We start from the raw sequence: 16773 nt of genomic DNA, 5'->3' as shown, positions 1-16773 counted from the left end.
TTTCGACGGCTAAGGCAAGATCATAGATGGTCTTGACTTGAATCGAGATGAATTAAGACTCTCCCAATCCTAAGAACCACATTAGAGTCACCACAAAAGTTTGAAATTCATTAGGTGTCATGAGCTAACATTGAATTGCAGCAAATAGTGTACCAGCCTCATGATCATCAGTCCAGGAATACTAGATGTCCGTTCTGGTTCGTGATCCGCTCATCCAATCTCACCCATGCCCTCTTCCAATGGCCGTTTCCATCGGCCAGCTCAGCATCAAGTACTCGTCCGCCTTCAGCAAGATGCACATTTCTCGCCGACGCTCCAAAATTACCGCCACGCGCCCATACAAAAGAACCGAAGTGGTTCGAGAGTACCGAGTTCAGAGAGATACTCGACCGATGCAGCTCCCCTGAGATCGAACGGCATCTAGCTGTCAGCTCATAATTGTGCTCGAGGCTAATCTCCGTCGACGAGGCGGAAAAGTTGCCTCGGAAAGAAGGCTCCGCAGGAGGATGCTGTTGATGATGAGCCCGACGGTCGTCACTGTCCGATGACGAGGATGAGGATGAGGACCGGCGACCATGTCCCCATTTGCCCTCTTTCTTTTCCTTCTTCTTCTTGTGCTTCTTGATCGCGTCTTCGGCGACAGATCCAGTGATCGCTCCTCCGATAGTCCCCAAGACGCCGTGATGGACTTGATGACCGGCGTAGGCCCCTACAGCGCCTCCAGCAACCGCTCCCATGAAGCCTCTTTCATCCTTCTGATCCTGTGGATACGGCGGCTGAGTGGGCGGGTGCTCAGGATAGGTGTCATGTGTAGGGTATGGGGGATACGGCTGTGGCGAGCCATAGTAGTGCTGGGTGTAAGGTGGAGATCCAGAGTTGTTATACTCATTGTCGTACTGCTGTGGCTTTGTCTGCGGAGAAAATCCCGGAGCCATGCCTTCTGAAGGCTGAGATGGGTATACGTTCTGAGGACGCCCATAGCTGGTTGTTGGCGGAGGCGGGGCACCATAGTTGTAAGGACGATTTTCTACTCCTGGTGAGTAGGACATTCCAGGTTCTGGAGTGACCGTCGAAGATGGCGGGGTCCATGGTCGATTGCCGCCATTATCGCTTAATGGGGTATCTGGCTTTCGGCCACCAATATAGCCTGAATTATAGTACTCTTGCGCGGACATGTTGCGCCAAACCGAAGGGGCAGATAAACCTGAAAACAGGTGTAAATGGTCTACTTCCTTCAGAGGATGATAACTGGGTATCAAGTATATGTCAAATGGACTGAGGTAGATGAAAAACTTAGGAATGAAAATATTTGGTACGTCAGGAAGATGAGGACTAGACAGCTTTGTTTTAGGTAAACAACTGGGGCTGCTGCCTTGGCTTCATCTTATCGGAAGTGTGGCAGTGCAGCTCCACCTTGTAACCCAATTGCACTGCCACAGTGGGGTTTCCATCAGCCTTATGAGTATGGCTTGATCCTTCCTACGCATCGACCTCCCGTGCTTATGTAGTAGGGAATATCACTCCACACTTTACGCTGATCAAATCCAGAAGATATAGAGCGGATTGTCCCGTTGTACTAAGCTTCCTAGTTCCGAGACATCACCTCGACCTCAACCCTGGAACCACTCCATCACTCCACTAATCCCACTCCTCATACCCCTGACCATCAGTTGTATCACGTCCAAGCGTGGGGCCATGACAGCACGCACTGTAAGCAGGGAATTTGCACAGTTCGTATCCAACACCCGCGTTTACCACGGTACGTCGGTTTGATTGATCAGAGGATTGTCCGATTTACTCTCTCCTCCTGATTGGCTTGGGCAACGGCTCTTTCGATCGCCGCCTTCACGTTTTCTCTCATCTTCTTAACCTTTTCGAACTTTGCCTTTATTTTTGGATCTCCCTTCCAACTGGCTGGACGCTTACCCAATATGATATATGGGCAGTCAGTAAAGGGATGGTAATCACCGCAGATGCATTTGCGCTGGTTTGAACAATTTGATTGGTCTGATTGTCCTTGAAAGGTTCCAAAGCTGGGCTGCTTGTCTTCGTCTGTCGCGCGTTTTCATCGGTGTCGGAAGTGGTTTATCTCTTCCAGGATGCTTGAGCCATCCGGCTCGAGGTTCACATGCCTAATCTTCGCGTAGCGTGGCAGAAGCGGGTCAATAGTCTTGATGAACTTGAGGCTAGCCTGGTACTCAGAATATATGAGTTCAGCAGCATCCTCAAGCTCATGAATTACGTTTTCCTATTCGCTGAGCCATTCCTCCATGCTCTCATTGCGCTTCTTCTCGCCTAGCTTCTGGAATCGGTCCATAAGCTTTATCGTCCGGAATAAGTCACCCGGCTCGGGCTTATCTCGCAGTTTGATCATCCTCTGCCTCTCCGAGATGTCCAGGTTCAAGATATAACGCTGATTCTTGCTAGTCTGGATGGCCGTCCAGACCGCCATCATGGCGTTTCGGTCTCGCTTCTATAACCTGTACGACCAATCATGTAGCTTGGATTCTTGCTGCCAAGCCCATCGATCATCTGCATTCATCTGGTGGAACGGCTTTTGCTGGGATAGGTATCGTTGGTTCCACGGGTTCCTGCATGGTTACTGTCTCATCGTCATCGTCTGGATCAATGTATTACAGACGCCTTTCGGCTTAGCGAGACCCTTGACATATGCGCTCCATGCCCACCAATCATCTGGCTTATCCAGTATGATCGCGACCTTGGCTGCAGACACGAGATCGACAGGATAGCGAGATATTTTGAAGAATCTCAGTGGCGCTGAGATAGCTTAAGAACAGTTTCACAATCCCCTCAAACTGAAACAAACGATCACAACGGGACTTTGGCTGATTAGAAGGGGCCGTTGCTCGCAGGCTGTTTCTTCAACCAATGGAGTTTAAGATATCGAGCTGTACTGAAGCCGTTGAGTAACGATAGCACTCCAGGAGCTGTTGAACTATCCGGGCTCCTAACTGGCATATAACCCGCGCTGACCGAATTGTATTGTTTGTATTGGACTAGAAATGAAGATACAGACGATTCTCCTTAACCTCCTCTTCTCCCCAACAAATAACCGTGGAGAAAGCTAAATGATTGCTTAATGATCAGTCTGAATCCGCGACATTCCCTTTTCAAGTTTAGTGTCTATTACTTGCTCTATTTCTCTGCCACCTTTCTAAGACGCCAGAGCCCCTATAGCAGTGTATAGAAACCGAAAAAGCACTGGTAGTATGAGACTGAATAAATGTCATGTCTTCGTTACTGATGATGGAGATATCCCCGGAGTCTAACTGTGAATTATAGAACCAGTAAAGTATCATCAAGCTCGAGTGCGCACGGGTATAGCCTAGAGGCATGCTTCACTCGCGCCCACACTCCTGACAAACGGTATTCCGCGCAGTGGACAATATGTCGACCGTCTGAGAACCGACGATATCCCGATACCGATTCCAGAGGCGTCAAGTGGGTATCAAAACGAGGATAGGAGCATCATGGGCCACGTTCGATCACTCCGGCACTGGAGTACACGAGTCTGCGACGGGCTTGGAAAAAGATTGCAATGCACTTGTCATCGCCCTTCACTCAAGAAAAGTGAATACCTTCAGTATTGAATCCATGTAGAAGGCGGAGGAAGTTATTCTCATCACACTTCTGGGCACGAGCGTTCGCCAAATTGGCCTGCTCCAAAACTTGTTGGATCTTCGCTTGAACCAGTTTCGTCACCATGGCCCGAGGGACCTGTTGGTCTCCGATTGCCACGAGCGAGCCCTTGCTCGTAGTAACTGGGGCATCGTTTTCCCCTCCCAAATCCATGAAGATATCATCCTCGTCGTCACCTCCCTCAACCGGCTCATCGCCATCCTGGCCCATATCCATATCCTCATCAACACCTTGCAGGGCAGAAACATCCTTGCCCTGGAGGAAATCAATGTCCGCCTGAGTAACCTTCTCTGGGTGCATGGAGACCCATGTGATCCAGTTGCGCTCAATCAGCGCACGCACTTTCGTGGCCATGAAACCTGCGCGCAGGGTCTTGTTCTTTCGTACAAAGCAGATGCGGAGCATACCATCCCATTCATCCCAGCTGATGTTCGGTCGATCCGCCTTGGGCTCAATCCGGACCACACTAGACTCGACTTGTGGAGGGGGTCGGAAGTTATTCTTGCCGACTTTCATAACGTGCGAGATTCGAGAGAAGAACTGTGCGTTGACTGATAGTCGTGAATATAACGAGTCTCCGGGGCGGGCGATCAACCGAAGGGCAAATTCACGTTGAACCATGAGAATGCAGGTCTTTGGGGGATTAGGCATGGAGAGGAGCTTGAAGATGAGCGGGGAGGAAATCTGTGGCGGACTCGTCAGCGTCTACCACAACACCGGACCATGTGTGAAATCATACCTGATAAGGAGTGTTACTGATGCAAATCTGGAAGGGAGGCAGCTTGGAGAGATCCGTCTTGACGAAATCGCCCAAAATAACCTGAAGTTTCTTCTCCGCAGGCGTCCCTTGAACCGTCTTTGTAACTTCCGCTGCCATTCGGGGATCCAGTTCGACAGCAATGACCTTTTTCGCTTTCTCAAGAATTCGCGTCGTCAGGATACCCGTACCCGGACCGACTTCGAGTACCGTCTGGCTGGGCTGAACGTTGGCCTTGTCGACGATGGCATCGGCGATTGTGGGGTTTTTCAGGATGTGCTGGCCGATGTCCGTATTGAACTTGAATATCGCAGAGGCTGCTTTGGAGAGTGGCGCACCACCGGGCTTCTGATACGGAGAGCTGGAGGGCGCATTGCGTTTGCCTCGTGCGGCTTTACCCATCGTGATGTCTGTAGGTATGGTGAAAGGCGTTGATCACATTTCTGAAATTTTTGACCACAAGTTTATCAGATAAGGACATTGCTTGATTAGGTTAGATCGTTGGCAGGTCATGTGATTTATGCCTCCCGATACGCGTTCATTGGCTGATAACTAAATGAGGACATGATTGGACAATCGTGGGTAACGTTGATGCCTCAGGCACGCCGTCTATCGTCCCAGCTGCATCAATGCAATGGGTCCTCCCGACGTGAAATTGTCACACCTTCCTCCTTTGGTCTCCTGTCATCATGGGCTGGTTTGTCTGATTATGAAAGAAGACCTTTCCAAAAGCTACGGCGAAAATTTCCGATATTCTAGACTCAGAGAACACTGGTGTATTTTGCAGTTCAACATGACAACCGAATGTGTACACCAAGTTTGTATCAAGCTGTATCAGCACGAGATGAATGCCATGCTGAGTTGACCCGAAGAAAAGCCGCGCCACATGACGAGCCTCCAACCACAAGCGCCAGGCTATCATATTCCATATTCTGCAAGGCAGCTCTGTGAGTCTGAGAGCCTGCGAAGCTTGGATTGGCCCACAGCTTCACATTGTGCCATGTCGACATAACCATATAGTGACTCTGGAACACAAGAGCAGTGGCACATGGTCTCAACCTGCTATACATTTCTTCCCAAACATCAAAAGCTCGCTAACCGGCCCGAACTCCCGCCATATGAGTCATGACTTGCTTGACAGACAAGAATGCCAAGCATTATCTCGTATTTGGTCTTGTGCTTACTTCAATGACATCTTGGTCTTGGGGATAACTTCATGATATCGCGGAGAAAAGGCTCCAATATGAGGCTTTTGAGTGCTCGGCGTATGGGTTGTTGTCGCTGCTTAGAAATCAGCATACCGAGGTTGCTGGAGATGGAAGCAGGTAGTCCCACACTCTACTATGTGAACATTGAGAGCTGCAGTATAAAAGCAAGCTCGATCCAGGTCCTTAAGGGATATCGATCGTCAGCTCAGACTCAATTCCCTTGCGACTGCTTCTAGAAGACTGGACTCCAGCGAAAGCAAACACAGGCACCAAAGCAGAAGACTTCAAAATGGCCGCTGAGCTTCCTCCCTTGCTAAAGGCTTCCCTGGAGCAAACGAAAGTCTCCTATCGTCAGCTAGGGAAGAGTGGTCTGCGCGTTTCCGTGCCCATTCTCGGTGGCATGAGCATTGGGTCTCCGGAATAGGATTCGTGGATTCTTGACGAGGAGAAGGTGAGTCCATGTACAATCAAATTGATCATGAAATAGACTGACACATCATCAGGCTCTACCCTTGCTGAAAGCTGCCTACGACCGGGGACTTACCACTGTTAGTAAGTCCCCGCACCATGCGATGAGCAGTGACTAAGTTGAACAGTGGGACACCGCGAACAACTATTCCAACGGCAAGTCGGAAGAAATCATTGGCAAGGCCATCAAACATTACAATCTTCCTCGGCATAAAATTCTCATTCTTACAAAATGCTGGTCACCTGTCAGTGAACACGACAACCGGTATGTAGTCCCGTTCGCCGACGACATGCGCCAGGACAAGGAATACGTCAATCAATTCGGTATGTAACTCGATTCCGTTGATCACATGCCATACTGACCCTTCAGGTCTGTCCCGCCAAGCCATCTTCAACGCAGTCAACGCCTCGCTGAAGCGCCTGGGCACGGACTACATTGATCTCTTTCAAATCCACCGCTTTGATCCCCTCACCCCCATCGAAGAGACCATGGAAGCTCTCCATGACCTCGTCCGAAGCGGGAAGGTGCGGTACATCGGCGCAAGCTCGATGAGGACGTACCGGTTCATCATGATGCAGCATTGCGCAGAGAAGCATGGGTGGACAAAGTTTGTCTCCATGCAGAATCAGTACAGTCTTCTCTACCGCGAGGAGGAGCGGGAGATGAATCGCTTCTGTAATGAGACAGGCGTTGGTCTGATTCCTGTAAGTCCCGATGACTTACTCTGATGAAAACATTGACTCATGAGATATCTCAACAGTGGGGTCCTCTCGACGGTGGTAAACTTGCTCGTCCGCTGTCGCAAGTTCGAGGGACCGCTCGCTCGGAGAACACCGACCCGAATGCAGTGACCCAAGCAGATGAGGTGGTTATCTCCAGAGTGGAAGAATTGGCAAAGAAGAAGGGCTGGACAATGGGTCAGGTGGCTTTATCTTGGGTCAACAAGCGTGTCGCCAGTCCGATTGTGGGCTTCAGCTCTGTTGAGCGAATGGACGAGATGATTCAAGTGAAAAATGGAGTCTTGACGGCTGACGAGGAGAGGTTCTTGGAGGAGCCATACGTGCCTAAGCCAGTTGGTGGTCATGACTAGTTATACAATGGAAGATAGCTGTAGGTAGCTCTCAATTTTCATTGCTCATAGCTACAATCATTAGGCAATCGAAATCACATTCCGATTTAAGATAAGCCATCGGCATGTAATCGTTCCTCGAATCCAACGATGAACATCAGACAACACGTATGCGATTTCCATAAAACCTTTCACATCAAACCGTCGGCGTCGACCCCCCGTAAGAATGAATCTGCATAGCACCATCAGTATACATCCCACAACATCACCACAACACAAACATACCGTCTCATCATAACACCCCTCCGGCGTCTGATACCCATAGGGCCCCGTATTGATATACAACCTCCCCTGGTCCCCACAAACATACCACGCCGCCACATTCGGCCGCGCAATATCACCCACGCTCCACGTCACCGCATCCCCCTGGAACCCAAACGTGCCGTACTGGTTCTGCGTCTTGTTGAACCACGTCTGGAGGGTGCGCTGCGTCTTGTCGGCGGGATCCTCGACGTTCATGTATAGCTGTCCTGCGCCGGTGTTGTAGACTAGCTGGCCGGAGATGATGTTGAATTGGCCGGCATTGGTGTTGGAAGAGAGGTAGGCTGGTCCTGGGGTGGCGCTGGGGATGGTCTGCAGGTAGCTGTGGTAGGCTGGGGTTTCGACGGCGCGAATGAAGTACCAGCCTGATTGGAGGGTTGGGAGGGTGGTGGTTGTTGGTGATGGGGTGGGTTGGGCGGAGGAGGTGACGGCGAGGAGCGGGAGGATTAGTTCGAGGAGCATTTTCTTTGATTGTTACGTCGGAGTCTATTGGGTATGGTTATTGTGCTTCATTTGGGAGGGCAATGATGCCAATATATAGATGGGGGCGGGATGTCGGTGCGAAAGCCGCTCATTTTTCTATTCTACCGCTCCGTGCCAGAAGGAGCAAGGTAGAGATGAGACAATCTGGGGTACGAAGGGCTTCATCACGACGATCATTGCTTGAATCTTACTAGATACGTGCCGAATGGAGCGTTCGATTCTTCACGGCAGGCAGTTTGCGGGGTGGTAATATCTGGTGCATGTTTTATTGGCTGGATAAATTGAAGGCTCTTGATGGTGTAGCCACTTTCTCCGGGATAGGATGGTTGACTACAGTGTCTATGGTGCCTTGCGTAGACCTTCATGTTTCACTACCCAGCTGCCATCAGAAGGGAACCCCGGAGCGTCGCCGTGGGATCCGTTCCAGCCAGCAGCCATATACGCCACGGCATACAAGAATCCCGCGTTCCCCGGCATAAAGGGAGGGGGAGTGCCGCCTGTATACGTAACATTCGTCAGTGGACTAACAGATCACAGGGAAGGAGAGTCTTACCGTCACCACCACGAACCGCAAATCCTATCGGGTAATGTTAGCTTTGGACTATGGCGGAAGCAGGATACATACCAGCATCATCGAAGATCCAATAGTCATAGGCGGTTAAATGTCCTATAGCTCTTTCTGGGCTCCCAGCCCGAGCAGCGTTGATGGCGAGCACAGGTCTCCCCCATCCTCTGATTTTGTCATCTGTCCAGACTTCCCAGACCTTCTTCGCGGTTGCCAATGCAACTTTAGCGTCCACTGCTGGTGTATCCGGGAGGATACCCTGCAACATAATCAAACTGCGAGGATCCTTAGTAAGAGATGTATCATTCCACCAAGAGCTATTCAGGCCTTGATAGACGGCATAAAGACCGTCAACTTGAGGCAGAGGTGCGAGATTGTCCGCAACAGTCGTCCATGAATCGGGCACTCGCTGGCGGAGTTTTCTCTTCCATGAGCGGGCGACATCTAGGCCGTATCGCCAGTAGGCAATCTTGGCAGAAATTAGTACTGCCGAGCGCATAGACGGTAAACGTACCTCGTATGCTAGATTCAGGCTCTGCGTGGGTGGAGTATTTTCGGTGACGCCGTATGCTCTGTCTCAAATCAGTCAAGGTCCTCAAAGGGCAAATGAACATACGGCGGTCCCAGATCATAGTAACCAGAAGTCTCGTTTTTCCAAGCATAAGAAGCCATATAGTCCGCAGTAGCTGTCAAGATCTGATCCCATCGCTCAAGAGTCTTGCGTGTTGATGAGGCTTGATAAGCCAGTGTCGCGAGGTACATAGGATGGGGCTGATCTGTTAGATAAATTCAATATATCGTAAAAGATGGCTGACCTGCTGCCACATGAGAAGGCCGTTGATACCACCAGGTGAGCTGATCCCACTCTCAATATCAGTCATTTTGGGCCACCTGTGCTTTGTGAGTAGTCATTAGATAATTTGCACGACGGAACTGACCGTGCTCCGTCCCATCCCATAGCCTTGGCTCGTGCAAGAGACGAAGGCAACAAGCTCTCGTACAAGGCTGGAAAGATATTATCAAAATGTTCTTGCCGACCCCAAGTAGCCCAGTGGGCATTGTGCCAGACTACCATTTCCATATGGAATTTGCCTGTAGACAGCTGTAAGTGGCAGTTCCATATTGGAAATCATTGCAAGTAACATACCATACCACCCATTATTCATCAGTCCACTTTCCTGAGGTGGCTGTCCTTTAGCCGCACTGTTAACCCGTACATGGTATAGCGACAGGATGATACGACGCTGAAGTTCATTCGCTTTAGGGTTGGACGATGCGGTAAGATCGACGAACCCTCCACGAGTCCAGTATTTCTTCCAGTCGATGGGATTTTGGCGCTGGATAGCTGTTGGGGAGCCTGGCACCTGCTTGTCCGGCGCAAAATTGGCAGTGAATTTCAGGGTAGACGAGGAGGAAGGCGCAAGAGTATAGCGGTGAGTCGCGTTGCTCACGCGAAACAATTGCAAAGAAGAAGCAGGCCATCGTAGATTAAGAAAGTAGGTTGTCTCTTGCAGTTGATGGGTAATATGTGCCCGGTCCTTTGTGTTTCCAACAATCGACGTGGTATGGTTCTGCGGGAAATCGTAACTGCCGACAAACATTTCATATTTGTACTTTGTTGAGTGAATCGGAGGATAAGGAAAGTCCAATCCAACAGTTAAATCCCCAGAAGAGAGGATATCTGACTGGACCTCAAAAACAGCCGTGTCAGACTCGAAATCGCCCTGCGTCACCACTTTCACCAGTTGACCGTCGACTTTGAAAGTTGAGGTGATAACGCCGCTCCACAGATCTAGTTCTTGACGCGGATCATTAATCTCTGATTCTGTGAGGAACTCGCCCTTGTACTGAAGCCCAATTCGTCCCAAGTTGATTCGGTTCGGGTTGGAAATAAGCCATTGCGATGTTTGTGGCAGACGGGGGTCCGGGATGTCATAGGAGACGTTTCGGCCGTGGGTCAACATCGCCACACCGTGATAGTCCTCAATTTTCTCGCTATCCTATATTAGACGGCAATCTCTTATTTCTCTCGAAGAGCGTACCCATTTGTTGGCAATGAATCATTGTGCCAGGCCCAGCTTGACAGAGTATTGAATGGAAGGAAAGACTGCAGCACATTAAGTCATTGTCTAGAACTAAAGGAAGTAAGGACATACCTGCATGCCCGTGTTATCGACATTAAAGGCAAAGTTTCCATTGCCGACCTGGAGAGGAGTCGTTTCATTATCGATTAGATTCGTGCGAACCACATTATACTTGGAAACTACATGCTGTCTGCTATCGTCAGCGAGCTTTTATAAGATTGGAACCAACCTGAGCCCACCGGTCAATGTGTCCTAGAGCGAGCTGTGGCACAAAGAGCAAGAATAAAAGTCCTTTTCTCGCCATTGTTGGTCAAGGTGTACCCTACAGAAGACATTAGGCATATTCTATGAGGATGCTCAAATCTTTATACATCCTCGGGTTAAACGATCCCGATAATCTGGGGTAACAACATACCCCGCAGGGACATCATATTAAAGGTTCAGTTTATGCACCAATCGGATCCGAAAAGCAAATACAGGCTATATAAAGGTGAATGTCCAGGAAGCAATCGGCATCAGCAAGATAATTGCCTAGGGTTGGGAGCTTATGCACTGATATGACCCTGAACGTTTCTTCTATATAAAAATTGCATACTGACGAACTAGAGTTTTGGGTTATGTGCTACTGTCAATAGTCCTCCTTCGGCTGCTATGCCCTTAATTACTTTCTTCCACCTGTGTCTACAGTGTTGGCTAGACAGCGAAGACAAAATATAACTTCTGAATCACCAGTGAATAGCGCTCTGCGAAGTGAACGACGACGAGGGAATAGCTGACATTGTAGCTTGGTAGATTTGACTCCAGAAAAGAAAAAGAGCACTAACAACCCGTCTAAAGACCCATCCCACAGCCAATAAACAATTGGAACACCCGGGGATATCATCAAGTGTCTTCCGTCTTCTCCATCTTTCGAAACCTCAATATCATCGTTTCTCTTGTCGCACCGGAGTTCAAATGAATGATAGAAAGCCATGTGCTGTGTTTGATAAGATTTGTTATTGTTGTCTCTTCGAATCTAAACTTGGATCCCAGAAGCTTCGTGGCTGTCGAATCTTTGGCCTATATTCCTCAGTATCATTTTTCTACAGTATGCATAGAATGTCCCTAGTCCAAGGATAGACCTGTCTCGAAGACTTAGCGTAGGTAGCCAGCTATACTGCGCTCTCTGTCAGAGTAGAAACTCTCGCATCGCTCCAGTAGGATATCCAGCAATGCAGTGAGACCAGTGTCGTTGAGGGAGGCACCTCCCCTGAGGATACCATACCGATCGCACCAGTCCGTTCACCAGACGTTAAACCAGGGTCATTATGACTTTGATTGGGAGTCCACCATGACACATGTTTACCGATACCGCGTCGGTGGGCCTTGATCTTGTTCCGACCATTTCTTCTGCTATGTATTTCGTCACCCCAGAATCTCCCTTTGCTCTAGTACTCCCTGGCACCAGGAGATGGACCATATCTTTCTCAAGTCAGCCTGGATGTAGGGCTCAAAAGACCCACGGTGCGTGGTATGATGATGAAGAAATCCCTAGCCGAATGTTCTCTAGCAGAGCCGGTTACCCCACTCAGAAATAACTCACCCCACTTTCGTCATCTTCCAGCCTCAACTATCTGCACTCGACCACTTTTCAGTGCTGATATCACAGTCAAGCAACTTAAGACGATACACCGAACCAAGATGGCCATCGTCCACGTCGTCCAGTTCCAATTTAAACCTACCACCAGCCCAGACGTCATCAAAGACGTATGTCCTGAACCATTCCCAATTCCAGCGCAGATACTGACCCATGCAGACATGTACCCGCATGCTCAATCTCAGGGAGAATTGCATTCACCCCACGACGCAGAAACCGTACATCAAGGCTTCCGCTGGGGGTAAGGACAACTCGATCGAGGGATTGCAGGTATGTATTCCGTGCAACGTGTTTAGGTGGTCTTACTGATGGGCGAAGAACGGAATCACGCATGTCTTTGTGGTTGAGTTCGAGAACGAGGCCGATCGGGAGTACTATGTGCGGACGGACCCGGCGCATCAGGCGTTTGTGAAGAGTCTGGATGGGGTGATTGAGAAGGCGCAGGTGGTTGATTTCATGCCTGGTGTATTCTGAGCTAGTCACTGGCCGTTTTGTTGAACTGTGTCAGTCTTCGAGAAGTACATAGCTTCAGGCTTGGTTGATCAGATCAATGCGAATGCCACCTAGGCTTGTTGCAAAGCAAAAGAAAATGCCGAAGCAGCAGGAGAATCCATATGATACCTCCTTTGGCGAGATTGACACTTGGAGCTTTCCATAAGCCTCCAGCCAATTCGATCAGCGGTGTTCACTAACCGGTCAGATGGAGCCCTTGACCAAGCTTCAAAACGCGATCATCCTGCTAATTTGCCATTGTAGCCGATCGTCTGAACTGATACCTTGTCAAGAAGGATCTGCCAATGCGATCATGCCACAGGGCTGCTTTCATGTCTTGGCGGGAGACATTTTCCCCGGTGCATACAGTCCTTGGCTCTCGGGGACCTTTTCGGGAACTCCTTCGAAACTGTCAAGTGATCCGCAAGCTAAATGAGGTATGGGGCATGTGGGGACCAGAGGAATCATAGTAATCATAATTCCGTTTTAGATGAGCATCTAGATTATTTAAGTGTTATGCTTTCGTGGCTGAACTCCGAAGTTGCATTGTGGGTAGGTTTGTGCCTGGCTCTGGTCGCCGACTAGTCGCCGTCTAGAAGTCACTTGTAGTCTACTCCCTACGTCGCAATGGTCTTAGTTGCTACTCTATGGAGGAAAGTCCACTAATTGCCCACGCAGACCAGAACATTGCGCCATGGACTCATGCGGAGTACTCTTTGCTACAGCCTACAGCCTCATTCGAGGAACGCCCCATACCCCGATCTGCCGGCCAGACCCGCCGAGTCGCTTTCAATAGCTTTAGTCGGGGAACTTTCATCCCTTTAAGGACAGCTGTTTTTCATCCATAGTGTCGTTCTCACTTGATTGCATGGATTCCGCATCGGCGAAGAGCCTGCCAGAGACCCTATCCGCCAGTTAGCAGCCCCGTCCACGCAGGCAGCAATGGTTTGCGGGTGAGTCGCTCCATCCCGCTGGCGTCGGCAATGGTCTCTGGTTTCCAGCATTTACCTGGAGTCATCAAAAGTGCTTCAGTCTCCTCTGTCCACAGTTCAAAAGTTTCTATAAGATCCAACTGTGTCCTCCCACTTCTGGCAATTGCAGAGCTCCTGTGCGCAGACCACAGTAGCCGCACAGAAATGAGCAAAAAGCATAGTTAGAAGAGACGCTACGAAGTAAATTCAGGAAGGAGAAGATAAGACGTACCTATTCAACTACTGGACTATGAGGATGCATCGATGACTGCATCTGAGGAGGATGCCGGGCAAATAATGTGAGCCAGCTGAGGTGGTCTTCGGGTTCCATAAGTCCCCGATAGCTATACCTCAGGTCCCCATGGTACTCGTATCATCACAGGAATCCAAGGTTAGGGGAAATCAGATATCGGTCTTGTTTCAGAGATTATTACATTCGGAATACGTAGTCGAGTGAATTTCTTTATTTGGGGGCACATGTGGAGGTTGATCGGAGGTATAGCTGTCCCTGAGACATACATAAACTGTGGTCGCCGATTCGGGGATCTCGGCCTCCGGCTGGGCTTCACATATCACTATTATTGTGCTCTATCGAGCGTCGGGGATCGATCCAATTTCTGACTTGCAGGAGAATCAACAAGTTGACCTCGCTGATGTTTAGATAGTTATTGTAAAAAGCGAACTTGGCCACTTCGAGCCACTGTAAATCTCGGGTATCTACTTCAATAATGGCACAGAGCCATCGAGTATAACCATAACCATGCAGCAAGATTCCACATCGTCCAGGCCTCCCCGGCGGCCGTCATCGCTGGCGTGTATGACCTGTCGTCGCCGTCATCTAAAATGTGACGCCCAGATGCCAGTATGTAGCCGCTGCCAGGCTTCCAGTACGGAATGTCGCTATATTCAGTCCAGACGCGGGCGAACGAAGAACGGCAATCCTTCCCAGCAGCTGCTGGATGATAATGCCTCCCTTTTCTCTGCAGTCGATCCAGACGATTTCTCAGAATGGCTCAGTGGGACAAATCTTACCTCAGATCTTGTAGATGTATGGACCTTCTTCAGAACGAGGCTGTATACGCGGAGAGTCACTGACAGAACCAGATAGGTCAAGCACTCTTCCAACCACAACTCGACGCTCGCCAGTCGTTAGATATCTCAGGTTTGCCAGAGGATGCACTTGCGTGGCCTGAGCTAGAGAACGCTGTAACACCAGAAGTTGCATATGATCCCCTGATCCAGCTGTATTACCAGACTTTCCACCGCTCGCATCCGCTCCTGATTCCAAGGAAAGCACTGCACTCTCACTTAGCCGCGAAGATACCGCAATACATCCTCTCAATCATGCGCTTCATTGGCGCTCACCAGCACCATGATCCGTCCCTCAAAGAGCTCTTCCGCCAATCTGCCTATTCCGTGTTGTCCGACTCGACGCCTCGTGACGGATTCAAGGTCCAGGGAATGGTCCTTCTCGCCATTGTTGACCATGCACGTGGCGCCGAAGACAGTGCAACCCGTATTATGCAGGCTGCCGTTAACCTGGCCTTGGAACTGGGTATGAACAAAGCCGCATTCGCGGCCGAACACTCCGGCGGAAATTCTATACTGGAGGAGAGTTGGCGCCGAACTTACTGGGAACTGTACTTTGTGGACGGATTCTTGGCTGCAATGCGTGATCAGAGCGCGTTCCAACTGTTCCATAGCCCTGCAGACGCGAGGTTGCCTTGTGACGAAGAGCTTTATAACTCCGGGGACGCGGTACGTCGTTTAAGTTTCCTTCTGGGCGCGCCCCGCTGATACCTGCTAGGTGATACTGAGCGATCTGACGTTCAAAGATCTGACCAACAAGTGGCACTTTGACGACGAAAGGCGGTTTCCATCATCCGCATACAGGATCCAGGCCGTGCGCGCCCTCGGCATGGTCATGGAATTAAACCGATCTCTGGATATCGACCTGGATACTCAAATCGAGACCATCGACGCTGTGCTGGTGGCCTCTTTGATGCAACTGCCATCATCCCAGCGGGATGTGTACGGCAGCCATTCCGGCCTAGATGAAATGACCTTCCAAGCTCAAATGACGAGCTACCTGTGCGTGCAGCAACTATATAAGCCTCTTGCGTTCCCGCTAACAAACTGACCCTACCCAGGGCACTGATCTACCTCCACCACCCTCGATCAAACATGCGGTATGCCTCCATCCACGCCCATACCTCCTGCACCCGCCTCCCAACAACCCGCGAGACCACTCCCCCCTCCGCCTCCCTGGACCTTCATTCGCAAAAACTCCTGCGAGCAGCAGATCTGCTGTGCAACCTAGCCACCCTGCCGAATCCGGTCAAATATCGCACCCCGTTCTTCACCTGCGCGCTTGCCATGTGTGTGGTAGTGCACACAGTTGCGTGCTTGGTTGTCTCCATTCCAGAGAAACAGGAGTCGATTAAGGCGAGAATCCAGCTTGGAGTGGGCGCGCTGCATGTGCTAGGGAAGTCGTGGCCACTGGCGAAGACGGTTAGACAGCGGTTGATCTCTATGTATCAGGAGCTGGGATTGCGATGCAAATGAGTTTACTTTGAGGTTGTGGAATCCAAGATACCCTTTGCCTCGTAGATTTGTTAGCCCTTTCCCTTTTGCAATCTGTAACTATCATTCTGCAGTAGATTGCACGTCGGGAGACTGCACCATTCTTTCATTGTGAAATAGGTGTAGCTTTAGAAGGGTGTGGATGGAGGTTTCGGTAGTGTCGATCTTGTGTTTCTGCCCGACCTGAGCCTTGCCCTCCTGTACTGGATCAAGCACCTAGATCACATGCTTCATACTGCTAGACTCCTGATATAATCTATAGCACATTGATCAACAAACAAATCACATAATGTATAAGATATTGCGGAGCACCCGCCTATTTACAAGTTTGGAGCATATATCCAAAGAAAACACTTGCAGAAAGGCTCAGGAGAGAAAAGTGATTCTCTTTGACAATCATTATTTGCAGGCTTGAAATGCCAGAGCATAGTGAAAGTATGTACACTAAGCAATTTCAATGCATAGTCAGGCGTAG

General features: G+C 49.9%; 8 protein-coding genes across 8 annotated transcripts; 3 read left to right on the top strand and 5 right to left on the bottom strand.

The window, feature by feature from the left end:
- Nucleotides 1-167: 167 nt before the first annotated feature.
- Nucleotides 168-1175, bottom strand: NFIA_025830 (putative glutamine-serine-proline rich protein; the record flags this gene model as incomplete). Its single annotated transcript, XM_001261406.1, has 1 exon — nucleotides 168-1175. One exon carries the CDS (start codon nucleotides 1173-1175, stop codon nucleotides 168-170), a length of 1008 nt encoding a protein of 335 aa, XP_001261407.1.
- Nucleotides 1176-2248: 1073 nt separating this feature from the next.
- Nucleotides 2249-2452, bottom strand: NFIA_025820 (uncharacterized protein; the record flags this gene model as incomplete). Its single annotated transcript, XM_001261405.1, has 1 exon — nucleotides 2249-2452. The coding sequence occupies one exon, from the start codon at nucleotides 2450-2452 to the stop codon at nucleotides 2249-2251; it is 204 nt and encodes a 67-aa protein (XP_001261406.1).
- A 1130-nt stretch (nucleotides 2453-3582) lies between these two features.
- Nucleotides 3583-4819, bottom strand: NFIA_025810 (dimethyladenosine transferase; the record flags this gene model as incomplete). The annotated part of the gene is made up of 2 exons (XM_001261404.1): nucleotides 3583-4344; nucleotides 4400-4819. 2 exons carry the CDS (start codon nucleotides 4817-4819, stop codon nucleotides 3583-3585), a joined length of 1182 nt encoding a protein of 393 aa, XP_001261405.1.
- Nucleotides 4820-5914: 1095 nt separating this feature from the next.
- NFIA_025800 (aldo/keto reductase) lies at nucleotides 5915-7184 on the top strand (the record flags this gene model as incomplete). The annotated part of the gene is made up of 5 exons (XM_001261403.1): nucleotides 5915-5993; nucleotides 6148-6173; nucleotides 6222-6417; nucleotides 6464-6798; nucleotides 6855-7184. 5 exons carry the CDS (start codon nucleotides 5915-5917, stop codon nucleotides 7182-7184), a joined length of 966 nt encoding a protein of 321 aa, XP_001261404.1.
- A 175-nt stretch (nucleotides 7185-7359) lies between these two features.
- On the bottom strand, nucleotides 7360-7946 carry NFIA_025790 (uncharacterized protein; the record flags this gene model as incomplete). The annotated part of the gene is made up of 2 exons (XM_001261402.1): nucleotides 7360-7395; nucleotides 7449-7946. The coding sequence occupies 2 exons, from the start codon at nucleotides 7944-7946 to the stop codon at nucleotides 7360-7362; spliced, it is 534 nt and encodes a 177-aa protein (XP_001261403.1).
- Nucleotides 7947-8306: 360 nt separating this feature from the next.
- On the bottom strand, nucleotides 8307-10920 carry NFIA_025780 (uncharacterized protein; the record flags this gene model as incomplete). Its single annotated transcript, XM_001261401.1, has 11 exons — nucleotides 8307-8464; nucleotides 8521-8544; nucleotides 8593-9001; nucleotides 9047-9104; nucleotides 9149-9303; nucleotides 9348-9423; nucleotides 9471-9624; nucleotides 9680-10527; nucleotides 10575-10639; nucleotides 10689-10806; nucleotides 10856-10920. The coding sequence occupies 11 exons, from the start codon at nucleotides 10918-10920 to the stop codon at nucleotides 8307-8309; spliced, it is 2130 nt and encodes a 709-aa protein (XP_001261402.1).
- A 1376-nt stretch (nucleotides 10921-12296) lies between these two features.
- On the top strand, nucleotides 12297-12726 carry NFIA_025770 (Dabb family protein; the record flags this gene model as incomplete). Its single annotated transcript, XM_001261400.1, has 3 exons — nucleotides 12297-12362; nucleotides 12412-12522; nucleotides 12571-12726. The coding sequence occupies 3 exons, from the start codon at nucleotides 12297-12299 to the stop codon at nucleotides 12724-12726; spliced, it is 333 nt and encodes a 110-aa protein (XP_001261401.1).
- Nucleotides 12727-14475: 1749 nt separating this feature from the next.
- On the top strand, nucleotides 14476-16280 carry NFIA_025760 (fungal specific transcription factor domain-containing protein; the record flags this gene model as incomplete). Its single annotated transcript, XM_001261399.1, has 4 exons — nucleotides 14476-14530; nucleotides 14824-15473; nucleotides 15523-15806; nucleotides 15866-16280. 4 exons carry the CDS (start codon nucleotides 14476-14478, stop codon nucleotides 16278-16280), a joined length of 1404 nt encoding a protein of 467 aa, XP_001261400.1.
- Between the last annotated feature and the right edge of the window lie 493 nt (nucleotides 16281-16773).

This window comes from Aspergillus fischeri, genomic scaffold (genome assembly GCF_000149645.3).
Source record: "Aspergillus fischeri NRRL 181 1099437636263 genomic scaffold, whole genome shotgun sequence".
Classification (NCBI taxonomy): Eukaryota; Fungi; Ascomycota; class Eurotiomycetes; order Eurotiales; family Aspergillaceae; genus Aspergillus; species Aspergillus fischeri.
Note: the sequence above shows the minus strand (reverse complement) of the source record. Positions and strands in the feature narration are given on the sequence as shown.